The sequence below is a fragment of the Camarhynchus parvulus genome, chromosome 5 (assembly GCF_901933205.1).
Source record: "Camarhynchus parvulus chromosome 5, STF_HiC, whole genome shotgun sequence".
Taxonomy (NCBI): domain Eukaryota; kingdom Metazoa; phylum Chordata; class Aves; order Passeriformes; family Thraupidae; genus Camarhynchus; species Camarhynchus parvulus.
In genome coordinates, this window is record NC_044575.1 from 21888725 (window position 1) to 21901970 (window position 13246).

General features: G+C 45.4%; 1 protein-coding gene across 5 annotated transcripts in view; it reads left to right on the top strand.

Moving 5' to 3' along the window:
- Nucleotides 1-13246, top strand: part of PRDM11 (PR/SET domain 11) — a 49498-nt gene that overhangs the window by 9360 nt on the left and 26892 nt on the right. For all 5 annotated transcript variants that reach the window (XM_030948754.1, XM_030948753.1, XM_030948752.1 and 2 more), the window contains exons 2-5: nt 9116-9234; nt 9613-9716; nt 10597-10859; nt 11639-11706. In XM_030948754.1, coding sequence (XP_030804614.1) covers nt 9119-9234; nt 9613-9716; nt 10597-10859; nt 11639-11706 — 551 coding nt within the window. In that variant the 5' untranslated portion in view covers nt 9116-9118. The remainder of the gene's footprint in view (nt 1-9115; nt 9235-9612; nt 9717-10596; nt 10860-11638; nt 11707-13246) is intronic.

Genomic DNA, 13246 nt, shown 5'->3' on the forward strand with positions numbered 1-13246 from the left:
TGCTTCCCTTTGTTGCCCTTGAGTGAAGCTGGGCCAGCAGCAAGGGAAGGATAAGTTTATTATTCAGAAGCTGAGTGCTACAAGTCAGGATCCAGGGACCCACATGGGAGTTGTGTAGCATAGGGTCCTGTCAGTGAGCAGTTTTGCTGGCAGCTGTGCTAAGGAGAAAAGCACATTCCCTTGAAGTTTAGTGAGCACTAGATGAGTGAGAGGAGGTCTCTAGCTTGCTCATGTTCACTTCTAATCAGTCTTGGTGGACCACAGCAAATGGAGGAGACCGAATGAGTGTGTTGGGACAGTTTTGAAACTTGCCAAGTGGATGGCCTGGGAAAATAAAAGCTGAGTAGCATGACACCAATCCTGGGTAAATATAAAGTTATTCATGCCTGAAAATTGGTGTCATGGAAAGTGTTTTGTACTTCTTAAAAAGGTTTGATTTTGTTCTTGGAGAAGTTTACTGTTGGTTTAAAGACACGTCTCTATATGTGATATATATAATGACATTTAAAAGGCAGCTAATTCGGTGTGTGAGAACCCAATTAATATCCAATGCCAGAGAATATCAATAAAGTATATGTGGCTTAGGAAGTGAGTATGTGGCTTAGGAAGTGAAGGTAGTGGCTGATAGAGAACCAGCATACAATAAATAAGCTGAAGTGGCAGTATAAACAGTAAGGGGGATGAAGGATACCCTAAGCTAAAGGACAGTACTAGCACACTAATAAATCAACTGTTTGAGAATTGACTTTAAGATGAATGTAGAAAATACCTTCTCAACATCAAAAGATCATGGTTCTGGCATTGCCACCTTAGATGAGGGGAGCAAATAATCCAGCTATTTTAAGCTAGAGCTTGATCATTTTACAGAAGAGTCTCTGCAATATGATATGTGGAGGCTGTGTTTTCAAAGAAGTAGAGTTGATGACCCTTCTCTTCAGATAAGGGGAAGGGAGAAGCCAGTTCTGCCTGACACTTAACTCAGTGATGCAGAAGACATGACTCATCACTGGCAAACTGGTAGATGAAACATGTTTGGTGAATTGTAGCTGTTGATAGGGGCAGGACAGTGTAATGCAGTTTGTTTGGTAAATGAGGTTATTGAAACCAAGTCATTTTCACGCAGACAAGTGGAGATTTATGAACCTGGAAAGGCATGTCCTGAACGTGATCTGTGGAAGGAAGCTGTGTCCTGAGCAGTCCCATGTGAGAACATGGGGGTTAGAATGGGCAGGCAGCCCTGGGGAGATTTCTGTGCCAGGTCCTAGCAGGAAAAGACAGCCGTGATTTCGGACACAAGCAGGGTGGTAATGAATCAGGGTAAGGAGGTAGTTTTACATCTGTAAACTTCAGAATCAGTATTACATCATCGTGGCTTTCTATTGCCAGCACCTTAAAGTAATACAGAGAAAATTGGAAGAGTTACACAGAGGAATGATACAAATTGTTGGAAAGCTAAGAAGATACTGCATGGCTACACATCCAGGGCTCTGCTCTGTATGTGGTTTTACTCAGTCCTTATCACTATTGCTATCCAAACACCTTTCAGTAGTGCCTTAAAGAAGAAGGCTTACAACTGCCATTTACTTGTACTCTTATTCTGTCCTTAGGGAGAAAAATGGTAAAATAGCATCTAGTTTTAGTACTGGGGCTTTGTGTCTGTTTGTTTTAACTTTATAGATGTAGGTATATATTTATGTTGAAGCCAGAGGCAAAGAAGTGCAACTGGTGGTTCTGACCAAAGATGGTGAGGTTTATTACAGCCATTAACGTGGGAAGCAATTCTTTCCAGTTGCTCAAAGCAGTGTCCCAGCATGCTGGGTATTTCACCCTTTCCCATCAGGTTCCAGGGCTCTTTGGAAGATCTCTTGCCTGGTGCCCAGAACTAAAAAGAATCACATATGACTTGTCTGTGATGGGGATTAACAACTGAGATAAACGCATGGAAAGTTGGCTTTTCTTCCTCTTGCTAGTCTCAGATGGAGATTTTGTCCTTTTTGAGGGCTAAAAGGAAAGGAGTAGGACATAAAGGGTGTCAGTCAGATTGTCCTAATACTCATTTCTATCCTAAAACTGTGATTCTGTGAGATCAATGCAGGGAGCTGAGTACAGGAAAAATGAGATGTTTCCATGTATTTTAAAAATGCAAGTCACTTATGTATTCTTTCAACTGCAGTAAGTACCTTCCTTGGTTCTGTGGCGTGTTGCACTGTTTCAGAGGCTTTTAGGCTGCATGGGGGCTTTACATTGTCAGCATCCTGCTTGTTTGAGTCCTTACTCAATACCTAACATGGAGAAGTTGCATCAAGTAATACCTGCTTTGCATAGGCTGTGCTGATCCATGACAGTGCATGGACCAGCACATGGATCCTTTTCCTACTCTCTCTGAGATCAACAAAGGGCAAATGCTCTGAAACCACAACACAGAATTTTGTGACAAATCTTGTGAAGTTATCAGTATGTTCCATCTTCACTAGAAGCCGTCATAAAACAAACCTAAGATTGGTTCAGAGGTTATTTCAGAGGTTTTCTGTCTTCTTCCCCCTCTGAAATGTGTCTGTTACAAAGCAGATCGTGGAAGGTTTTGATAACATGTTTTGCCAATGCATCATGTAAGAGCGACAGTGTGAACTCATCTCCATTAGAGACTACAGGAGGAGGAGTTCCAGGTTGGCAAACCAGAATTTCCCTCTTCCCAACTTATCTGCAGTAAGGATGGCAGTGGGAATTTGGTGTTGTAGCACCCCATTCTGTTTGTCATGTCAGCTGCTGGTCTTGGGCAAGTTAAAACCAGCAGAAACTCCCAGCCTTCCCTGCTGTATAACAGGTTTAGGTTTTGTTGTTTTGAAGCTTACTCGCCAAGCTTCTTCAGAAAGCTGTAGAAAAACTGGTGGCGTTTCCAGGTATCTTTCTTGTAGTCCTGACCTTCTTCAAGTGTTTTTAGAATTTGAAACTGAAACAAAATATTTCATACTTCTGGTAAATGTATGGCTCCTGAGTGTGGTGGGGTAATTGACAATGAATTAAACAAGTCCTGGTCACAGCCCATAGCTGCTCAAATCCTACATCATGCGTGACCTATAATTTTCACTAATTAAGTCTGAATTTGTGACTGCTTCATCTTGTTGTCAGGTGTGCTGGCTGCATTCAGCCTTGCTCTGGGGCCATCAGAGAATAGCCCTGGCCTTCTCTGGCCAGGCTGGTGGACAGGTCATGGGGTCTTGCCCTGCTGCCACCAACCTTTGCTGTGCCGGGACGCTGCTCCCCTGCACCCCCGGGTGGAGGACAGCCTCACCCACAAAAATGTACTTTTGTGGGGAAAGTGCTGTGGCAACCATCTAGGCAAAACCAATTTTCCCAGTGGAGCATTGGCTTATATCTGTCTGTGGACAGTGGTCATCCTCTGAGCAAGCTGGTTCTCCCTCTTACTTTGTGGGATCTTTGATCTTTCAGAGTTTGTGCTGGCTGTAAGCATGAGCTGCATGGCCAGCTGGTACTTCATAAAGTGACCTGAAGTGGTTGGCATGGCCAAGGACCTTGGTAAGGGCATTCACCTCCAGGAGAACGGTCAGCTTGGGTCTTCCATGGCTGTATGGGGGGCAGCTCAGAGCCTTGAATGCTGTGCTTTATTACCCTGTTCTCAGCTTGTCAGTAGCTGACTGTTCTGGATTACTATTTCTGGTAATAATATGCAACTGTAGAAAAAGCATATGAACTCATGTCCATTTTTCACCATGGGCCTTTAAAATGTGGTACAAGCTATGCAAGATCTGCCTTAAAAGAAGAGGGGATGACCTCCAGAAGGTCAGCAGTGAGAAGCTGAGTGAAGGAGCTGTGTGCTGAGGAGGGGATGAATTCCTATATGGCTATTTCACATGAAAGAATGTCCCAGTCTGGGAAACCTGCCAGTAAAATGTAAAATTAAAGCTCTGTTTTGGAGGCTGATCCATGCAGATAAGAGCCTCTGACTGTTAACTAATAGCTACAAGAGTGGCAGTGATAAAGGCAGCATACTTGAGGACAGGAATTCACAGGTTTGTTCATGCTTAACCCCATTTGGAGGTTTTGTCTTGCATTGGAGATTAATAGCTCAGATGTTCTTGTGTTTTTTACTTCCCTGATTTTGAGCAATATGGCAGAGCCACTGGAGATCTTAATGTGTGTCATCCAGAAACGTGACAGGTCCTTGCCTGCTTTGTAAAGAAAACAGGAGGGGTTATGTGGCACTGCCTGTGAACCCAGGGATGATCCAGGGATGCCTCTTGGGATTTGTAGCAGTCACACTGGTGTCCTGGATTTGCCAAGGACCACTGTGCACAACTGCCTTTGCTGCCCAAAGCGCTTGATGTTGTGTGCAGACAGCACCTGGGTCATCACAGCATCTCTCTCACCGGGGATTGGCCTTGCTGACGTGCTGCTAGGACATTGCAGTAGGCTGTGTGCCCACTGAACATTGGGAAGGCTGAATGTCCTGGTAGGCACAGGGACATGCACAGGTGAGGCCAGGTACGCCCTGGGAATACCCTCAGCAGTAACCAAGGAGCCTGCTGTTCTTACACTTACATGGCACTTCTCCACATCATCTGAAATCTTCAGAGGCTCTTCATATATAGGTGCTAGAACAATCACAGTTATAAAAAATGCCAAGAAAACCCCAAAACAATGGAGTGGAGGGAGTGAAAACTGCAGAATGTGAACTAGACTCTTACAGCTGTAGAACACTAAAGGGAGTGGAGAAATGGCAAGAAAGAGAAACTAATGAGCAGTGAAATTACAAAAAATTAAACACCACTTTGAATACATCAGAAGCTAAGAGTCCTAAAAGCACGGTCATCTGCTGAGGTCTGGAACTGGAGAAATGTCATATTTTTTTTCCTGGAAGAAAAACTAGAAGGTGGTACCAGTTACAGCAGCAGTGTAAAGCTCTGTGTTGTAGCAGTAGCTTGGGAAATTAGCAAATAGCAGCTACTACAGCAGTACATTTTAAAGTTTGCTATTCTGGCTTACTTGCGTCCAGGGATTTTAAAGGGCCTGGCTGAGCAATGCTCTCTGAGCCATAAATGCTAATTTAAAAATAATTTTTAAAAAATAAATAAAAGCATGTACAATGAGTTAGACTTAAAAAAAATGTCTGTTACTCATAAGCAAGTAGGCCAATGTTAAGTTTAACTGGGCAAATTAGACTAGGCTACCTGCAATCTGATGCTCGCTTCCAGTAAAATAACGTAATAGCTCATATGGATCAGATTGGTTATGAGTTAAGGGGTATTAATTGTAATAGTCAGTCTATACGAGTTTTTTTTCAATAGTTCTTTTCTAACATCATATGATTTTCTGGTGTTGCTGTAATTTTACTAAAGGTAAAACTGTTGGTAAGTCTGGCATGTTTAATCCACTGAAATTGTGCTACAAGTCATGGGAATAAATAGGTGGGATGATTCATTGTGTCACACACGCACTGGAGTGAGTCCAGAGGAGGGAGGGCCATGAAGATGATCAGAGGGCTGGAGCACCTCTCCTGTGAAGACAGGCTTAGAGACTTGGGATTGTTCAGCCTGGAGAAGAGAAGGCTCCAGGGAGACCTGATGGCTGCCTTTCAGTACTTGAAGGGAACTTTTAAGAAAGCTAGGGACAGACTATTTAGCTGGGCTTGTGGCAGTAGGACAAGGGGGAATTGAATGGCTTTAAACTGAAAGAGGGTAGATTTAGATTAGATATTAGAAAAAATTTATTTACTGTGAGGGTGTTGTGGCACTGGAACACAGAGAAGCTGTGGCTGGCCCATCCCTGGAAATGTTCAAGGCCAGATTGGATGGTACTTTGAGCAGCTTGGTCTAGTGGAAGCTGTCTCTGCAGTGGGATTGGAACTAGATGATCTTTAAGGTCCCTTTCAACCCAAGCCATTCTGTGATTCAATACATAAAAGGAAACCTGACTAAATAAAGGGTCACAGTGTGACAACAAAAGGAGCCCCATTGCTGGTAGTGTAGTAGTCTCAGCTGGGAATTTTTGGCTTTTTGGCTCAATGTTGATCAAGAGGCAGAAATCGGTCTCTTCTCCCTATTAACAAGTGATAGGATGAGAGGAAATGCCTCCAGGTTGCACCAGGGTAACTTTAGATTGAAAATTACAAAAGTGTTATCAAGCATTAAAACAAATTGCCCAGAGAAGTAGTTGAGTTCCCCACTCTGGGAGTTATTTAAAAGACATGTAGCTATGGCACTTAGCGATATTGGTTTAGTGGTGGACTTGGCAGTGCTAAGTTTATGGTTGGACTTTATGACTTTAAAGGTCGTTTTCGGCTTAAATGATTCTATGATTTAGTGGTGGACTTGGCAGAGCTAGATTTATGTTGGACACAATGATCTTAAAGGTCATTTGCAGCCTAAATGATTCTCTTGGTTCTGAGATTGTTGGTGCCCTGGGAAAAAAAGCACAAAGTTAATTTGGATTGTGTTTGTGGGCAACATAAAAATCTGGGGAAGTTGCAGGTAGCGAAAAGAAGTGAGTTAGAAGAGGTGAGTTAGTAGTGAACTTGGGTTTTGCGTGTGTGCGGGGTGGGACAACAAGGAGTTGTGTGACGCTGTTAAAGCAGTCACCTACTCTAAGAGCATGTGGGAGAGCTGGCAGGATGCATGGTGGCCTGGGAGCTCCTGCAGGAGCAGGGGCTCTTACAGAAGCATGGTGGTTCACTGAAAACAGCCCCAGCTGAAAACAGAACCCCAGCTGGGCACAGTGACCAGAAAGTAAATGCAGCACTTGGACACGAACACGGCAATCCTGAGCAGAGGCAGGGAGGGCGTTATCTCGGTGCAAGGTGCTACTCCTGCCAGTGTGCTGCACAGGAATGTTGCTGATAAGTAGGAGGGAGTCCAGGGAGGACCAGGAGAGGGGCAGGCTGCATAATGTGCTATACAGTAAAACACAGAGCTTCATGTGTGAAGTAAACACAGTGTTTCTTTCTTCTTTTTTCCCCTTTATTTGGAGCTATGCAGTAGTTTAACCAGAGCGGAAGGAAGCACAGCGACCTTCCTTGGCAGGAGGTCAGACTGTGTCATCACAGGGTTTCTCTCACTCTGTAAGACTCCATGGGGCAAGGGTGGGAAAGGAAAAGTCATTTTATCTTCAGAAACAAATATATGCATCTCTTCCTACTGAGTGATTGGGGAATATGGGTGTTTTAACTTCAGGTGTCCTGTCTGCCAGGCTTCCAACACAGGTGGTTCTTCTGACTGAGAGCCTCTGCCCCACAGGCAGCATCCACCTTTCCTGTGACAGTGCAGGCCCCAGAGCTAACCAGCTCTGAGGCAGCACCTATCTCTTCTTGTCTTTTAACATTTTCCTGCTTCCCAAGCTTTCTCCCTCTTCAGCTGCTTTACTGCAGCCTTTGCAGAAAAGACTTTTTCTTTTCTGAGGAAGCCAGGTAGGGCCTGATTGCAGCACTGGCTGGTGAATGGGTACAGGACTGCAGAGCTTTCCTCCTGCTCCAGAGAGCGCAGACAAGGGACTCAGCCTGCCAAAATAATGAGCCCTGCTTTGGTGTTACGATCGCTTTCCTTCTGAATGGCTGTGGCAAATTCTGAAAGAAAATTTGTCTTGTTTTGGACATCCTGTAAAGGCTTAAAAGTGCATGTATTTGCCTGTGTGTCTAGTTGTACTTAGCTGGGGCTTTGCTTTCAGACCACTGTATGAGTATTAAGTAACGCTCCTTGATAAAAGCTTGATAAACGTCTTTCAGGCTGCACATTGGCATGTGAGAAGTTTGATTGGAAAAATGAATCATTTGTCCCCTGGCACAAAGCAGAGCCAGAGAGGTTGGGAATAGCATTCCTTCTTGTGGTAAATAGGGCAGAAATGCAGACCAGACTTCCATGGTGTTCAGGCCCATACAAGTATGTGTGGAATAAGAAAAATTCCTGTCTTCAGGGGTTTGTGAACATGAATTTAGAAATGCCCTGAACCAAGTCATGATGGGGATAGGCTCTTCCACCAGATTCCCTGACAGAAGTGTTCTGCTGCAGAGGCCCCTCTGTCAGCACTGCAAGTATGCAGCATAACAGAGCATGCATTGGGTAGTGGATGTGGATGGGGCCATCACAGGGGATTTTTGGGGAGCAGCTGTGAAATCTGTCCAGTCTGGTGTGGTACCTGAGAGCAGACAGTTTGTGTGCCTTAGAGGAAGTTTTAAGATGAATGCAAATGAAGAGATGAGCAGCATGCTAATTTATTCCTTTTTTCAAGCTTGAGATGCTCTTATGCTTAGTGGCCCTTCCAAAAATCTAAATTAAATCCATTCCAAATTATTATCATTTGACATATGTATATTTTCTCTTCAGCACCACCCCACGGAGGGGGAGGGAAGTGTTATTGTTTTGGAGCTTGCTGTCCTTAAACATCATTAAGTGATTGATGATTCTGTGAAGTGTCTCCTGGCTCTTGTGTTGAGCAGAGGGAGAGGCATTTTCACCACGGCAGCCTTGCATGCCAGAAGGGTGGTGGTGGCTCAGCTCTGGCTGCTGTAAAGGAACATCACAAGCATGATTTGTGTAGTCTTGGTGGAGTCCTAAAGTGTGCTGTAGGTACTTACCTGTTCCTCAGAGGTGTCCAGAGCACATAGAAAGCTCTGTCTGCAGGTGTGTAGTACTGTATATTCTGTTCCCAGATGGAGACTGGCATATGTAAGGTTTGTAGCCAGATCCTGGTTCAATGCCCCAATCGGCATTCCTCTTTCTTGTCCTTCTGCTCCCAAAGACCTGCTCTGAGGTAGTGGTGCTCCATGTTCCCATAACATATCACACCCATCGCTCATAAATTCCATGTGCATTGGAAATCCCATATGTTTTTTTAATGGGCTCTGTGAAGCATACTTCAGATTCTCCATGGCTCATGCTCTTCACCTGACCTGCAGGTGAACCGCTCTTCCCTCCCCAGTGGAGGAAGAGGTTTCCACGTGCACGTGTGGGTGCTCTGGTGCGTGATGGCAACTCTTGGTGCCAGGAGGGAGCCTGATCTGCTGGCTGCATCCCAACCTGGGGGAGAAGGCTGTTGTTCCTGGGGGAGCAAGGTTATCATTTCTCAGCTGCTCATATTTCTACTTCCTTCATTCATTCTTTTTCAGAACATGAGTGAGAACTTGAAGGACTGTTTGATCCAGACCCAGGCTTCCTTAGGGGAGATGGTGACGATAAAAACAGAGGCCTGCTCTCCACACCGGGACCAGGAGTATGGACAGCCTTGGTATGTGGCCAAGCTTTGGTCTGATGTGCTCTAACCCCTTCTCTCCACCTTCCTCCCAGCTTAAAGGTGGTTTTGAGGAATATACTTGAGCTGTTTGAAGTTATTAAAGCTCTTCCTTTTGAGGTCTTCCTTGGGATGTTTGACAGGGGTGGTTGCCTACTCATGTGCACCTACTGTAGCTGAAGCCATTTTCTGCTGTGGGCTTTAGCCTTAAGGATCTGATACAGCAGCTTTTGGCAGGTTGGGTGGCAAGTTTAGTTATTTCTCTGCTACAGTGGTGGAACTGAAGGAGTTGGTCAGGCCCCATTGCTTCAGCTTCTCTCTGTTTGCGGTCCTAGCATCTTGGTAGGTTAACATCATCTGTCGTTCCCTCCTCAGCTCTGGAAGGCCTGACCCGCAGTCCATGGAGATGGAACCCAAGAAACTGAAAGGGAAACGGGATGTAATCATGACCAAGAGCTTTCAGCAAGTGGATTTCTGGTGTAAGTGTCTTGTGAGTGAGGGAAAAGAGCCACTGCTGCTTGTGTAGACTTTGGTCTTCCCTGTCAGTTAGGGACAGGAAGCAGGGGGAAAAAAAAAGCCAAGGACAAATTTGCATTCTCATCTGAAAAGACTGGCATGGTTGGTGGGGAAATTGTTGCACAGAAGCAGCTTGTCCCTGAAGGGTCTAGGCAGAAGCAGGGAGGTAGGAGGAAACATGAAAGCTGGAAACAGGAAAATGCACATTGGAAAACCCTGAGTCTGGAAAACACAATGGCTTGAATTCAGAAACTGCAAAAGGAGCATTGGGCAGATGACAACTGTTTCCCTCCTATTCTGCAAAGAAAACTGGTGCAATTTGTGTTGGCATAGCTACAGATTATCAGCTGGCAGACCTGTGTCTCTGTCTGGAGACAGGGCAGGTGCCTGGGATGCCGTCTCTCTCCCAAGTACAGAATGAAGGCTATATGATGAGGGTATTTGTTTTCAGGGATGCTTGTTTTAGCTCCCCTCTGGTGTGTGGGGAATCAAACCTTTAGACTGGAGGACTTGCTGCTAAGCAGGGATGTGCAGGGAGCCCTCAGCCTCTCTCTCTGCAAGTGGTGATGGGCCTTTCCACAGGTGTTCAGCCATCAGTGGCAAATGCATGCAGGGCACCAGGGCTCAGGCAGGTGCAGGTGTTGGTAGGGGAGGTGTGGGTTGGGGCAGAGCCCATGTTGAGAGGTGTGGCAGAATAAGGGAGCAGGCAGTGAAACATCTGTGTGTGTATGTAGTGTGCAGTCTGGGGAGGGGGCTCAGCTGGGGCAAGGAGAGGACAGGGAGCTGTCCTGAGTGTTGTGCATCATGTCTGCCATATCTAACCTGTTTCCTTCACATCTGCAGTCTGTGAGTCCTGCCAGGAGTACTTTGTGGATGAGTGTCCAAACCATGGCCCCCCGGTGTTCGTGTCTGACACGCCAGTGCCTGTTGGCATTCCGGACCGGGCAGCGCTGACCATCCCGCCTGGAATGGAGGTGGTTAAAGAGCCCAGTGGGGAGAACGACGTGCGCTGTATGAACGAGATGATCCCCAAAGGTCACATCTTTGGGCCCTATGAGGGGCAGATCTCTAGCCAGGACAGGTCTGCAGGATTCTTCTCATGGCTGGTGAGTGACGAGTTTCCCCAACTAAGTGACACTTCAGCCATTCAGTTCAGAGCTGGGGGAGTTGCGGGCTTGTGGAGCCAAACCTTAGCCATCTTCCCCCTTCTCTGAAGGTCTTTCGCTGGCCACATGGGCACTACATCAGCATTGACCTGCCATAAATATTAGCAGCTCAAGGGTATAGATAGATGATCTAGAGATTGCAGATTGCTCCCTAGCACTCCCTCCCAGCCTGCCTGAGCAGAGGAGGTGTCCAAGAAGCCAGAAAAAAGATCCAGTCCATCAGGAACTGATCTACATGCAGATTTGAGCACCAAAACTCTTTTCCCCTCATACTACACAACTTGGTTAGCATATGAGATAGAGAGATCACTGGATCAACTCATGTTAATTATGAGACTTGCAATGTAGGACTTGAGTTATTATTGGGAAAAAATTGAGAACTGCTGATGTGAAATGCTCCTCACATTTTTCTGTCTGTAAAATAAATGTGTGTCTCAGCCCTGTCCCAAAAGGGAAGTTAATATCCCAGGATTGTTAATGATTTTGTCAGCTGCATCCATAGTTACAGATATTTGTACATAAAAAAATGCCTCTCAGTTCAGAGTAGCCTCTATGCACTTCAGGTCAGCAGCCTGTAGTACTGGGATGGTGGAGATTCACAGTATAGAGTTTCACACCATGACTCAAGGCTGGAACTGAAGCAGTGATTTGAGATTCATAGACCTTCTCCTACCTGGACCAGCTGGTTGATGTGCTGCATCCATTCTCTTGTTCCACAGATCGTTGATAAGAACAACCGCTACAAATCCATTGATGGGACAGATGAAACCAAAGCAAACTGGATGAGGTGAGTCCAGTTCTCTTCTGCCTTCCCTTTTGGGATTCTGTCTTCCAGAGAGAGGCCATCAAATACTCCTTACTGTTTTGTGTGTTGGAATACCAAACCAAAATGTCACCACCGTTTTGCAAATGGTATGCTTGTACTCTTTCAGTATTTATTGTAATTAGTATCTTTGACATCAGATTCAAAGAAAGGGTCTAAAAAAGGACAAGAATGTGTATATGGAGGATTGCTATTTTCTGGAATGAGAATAAATGTTAAAGATGATCCTATTTATCCACTCTTACAAGCACTGACAGGTCTCACTCCATTTTTTTTACTCATTTTTTTCTGTTTTGTTCAAGTATTTGCAAAATGCTTTGCATTGCCCCTGAGGTAACATTTGATTCTGTTTGGGTTTGTTTTTTTTTTTTTTTGTCCCTACTCATTTCACAGATACTAAAAGAGGTGCTTTTTTTTGCTTTCTTTCTGGGCCTCATTTGAAGCAGCTGTCGGTGCTGGCTGTGGGTTGGCAGTGCCAGCTGTCCTGTGCGAGGAGAAGGGCGAGCCAGGCGACTGGAGGCAGAGCTGAGGCGCGTGCTTGCGGTCCCTCTGCTGGCCCCACGCCTCGGCAGAGCAGCTGGCGGCTGCAGCAGCGAGGCACCATGTGTGGCCGTGGGACAGCGTTTCTGGGGTTGGCATAAATCTGCAAAACGTCAGTCACTGAGGCCTCGCATGTGTGGCGAGTCACCAGAAAGGGGCATTGCTGCACGGTGAGGACCGTCACACCAGTGCTGCTTCTGTGGGGAGCTTTGGAAGTGCTTATTCTCAGGAAGGCATTTCCTACAAGAGTAAGGCAGCGTGGGATTACCTGGTTTGTTGGCCTGGGTGTCTAGGATTTTCAGTTGTCCCTCGTTATAGGAATAATAAGCATGAAGTACAGGTAAATGCAAGGTTGACCTATCTGGTCCTGTCTGGTTGCACCACTTTTGGCCTTTTCAGTCTTCACGTGGATAGCAGCTGTTCTGAGATTTATGTTCATAAAATTCAGCAAAGGATTTCATTTTTCTGTAAGGATTCCAGCTGTTACAGTTGCTCACTGCTGGATGAGATAAAACACTAGACCAGGGCTGAGGCTGGAGTCATCACTTCAAAAAGAAGCAGTGATATACTGAAGAGATATAGGTATGCAGACATATATTTCGAAGTAAAGTATGCGAAGTTAAAAATCTGCATAGATCTGGATCTTTGTGATCTGCATGACAGTGAAGCTGGGGAAAAACAGTCTTGGAAAGCAAAAATTCTATTATGAGCTCTTCTTCCTACTGCCGTGACCGTAAGTTTCATGTCTGGATTTAAATAGGCATTACTCGTGATGCTAACACCAAAGAGCAGATTATTCTTGCAAAAACTTGTATTGGCCATGGTTCAGTCTCAGTATGAGTGTGGTCTGGGCCATTGTGTACAGCCTTGAAAGGCATGGAGGTTATGGCTTTGTGGAAAGGGGATGTTTGTGACCCCTCATGGGAAGGGTGTATCAAAGGGTCTGTGCAGGCTATACCAGTCT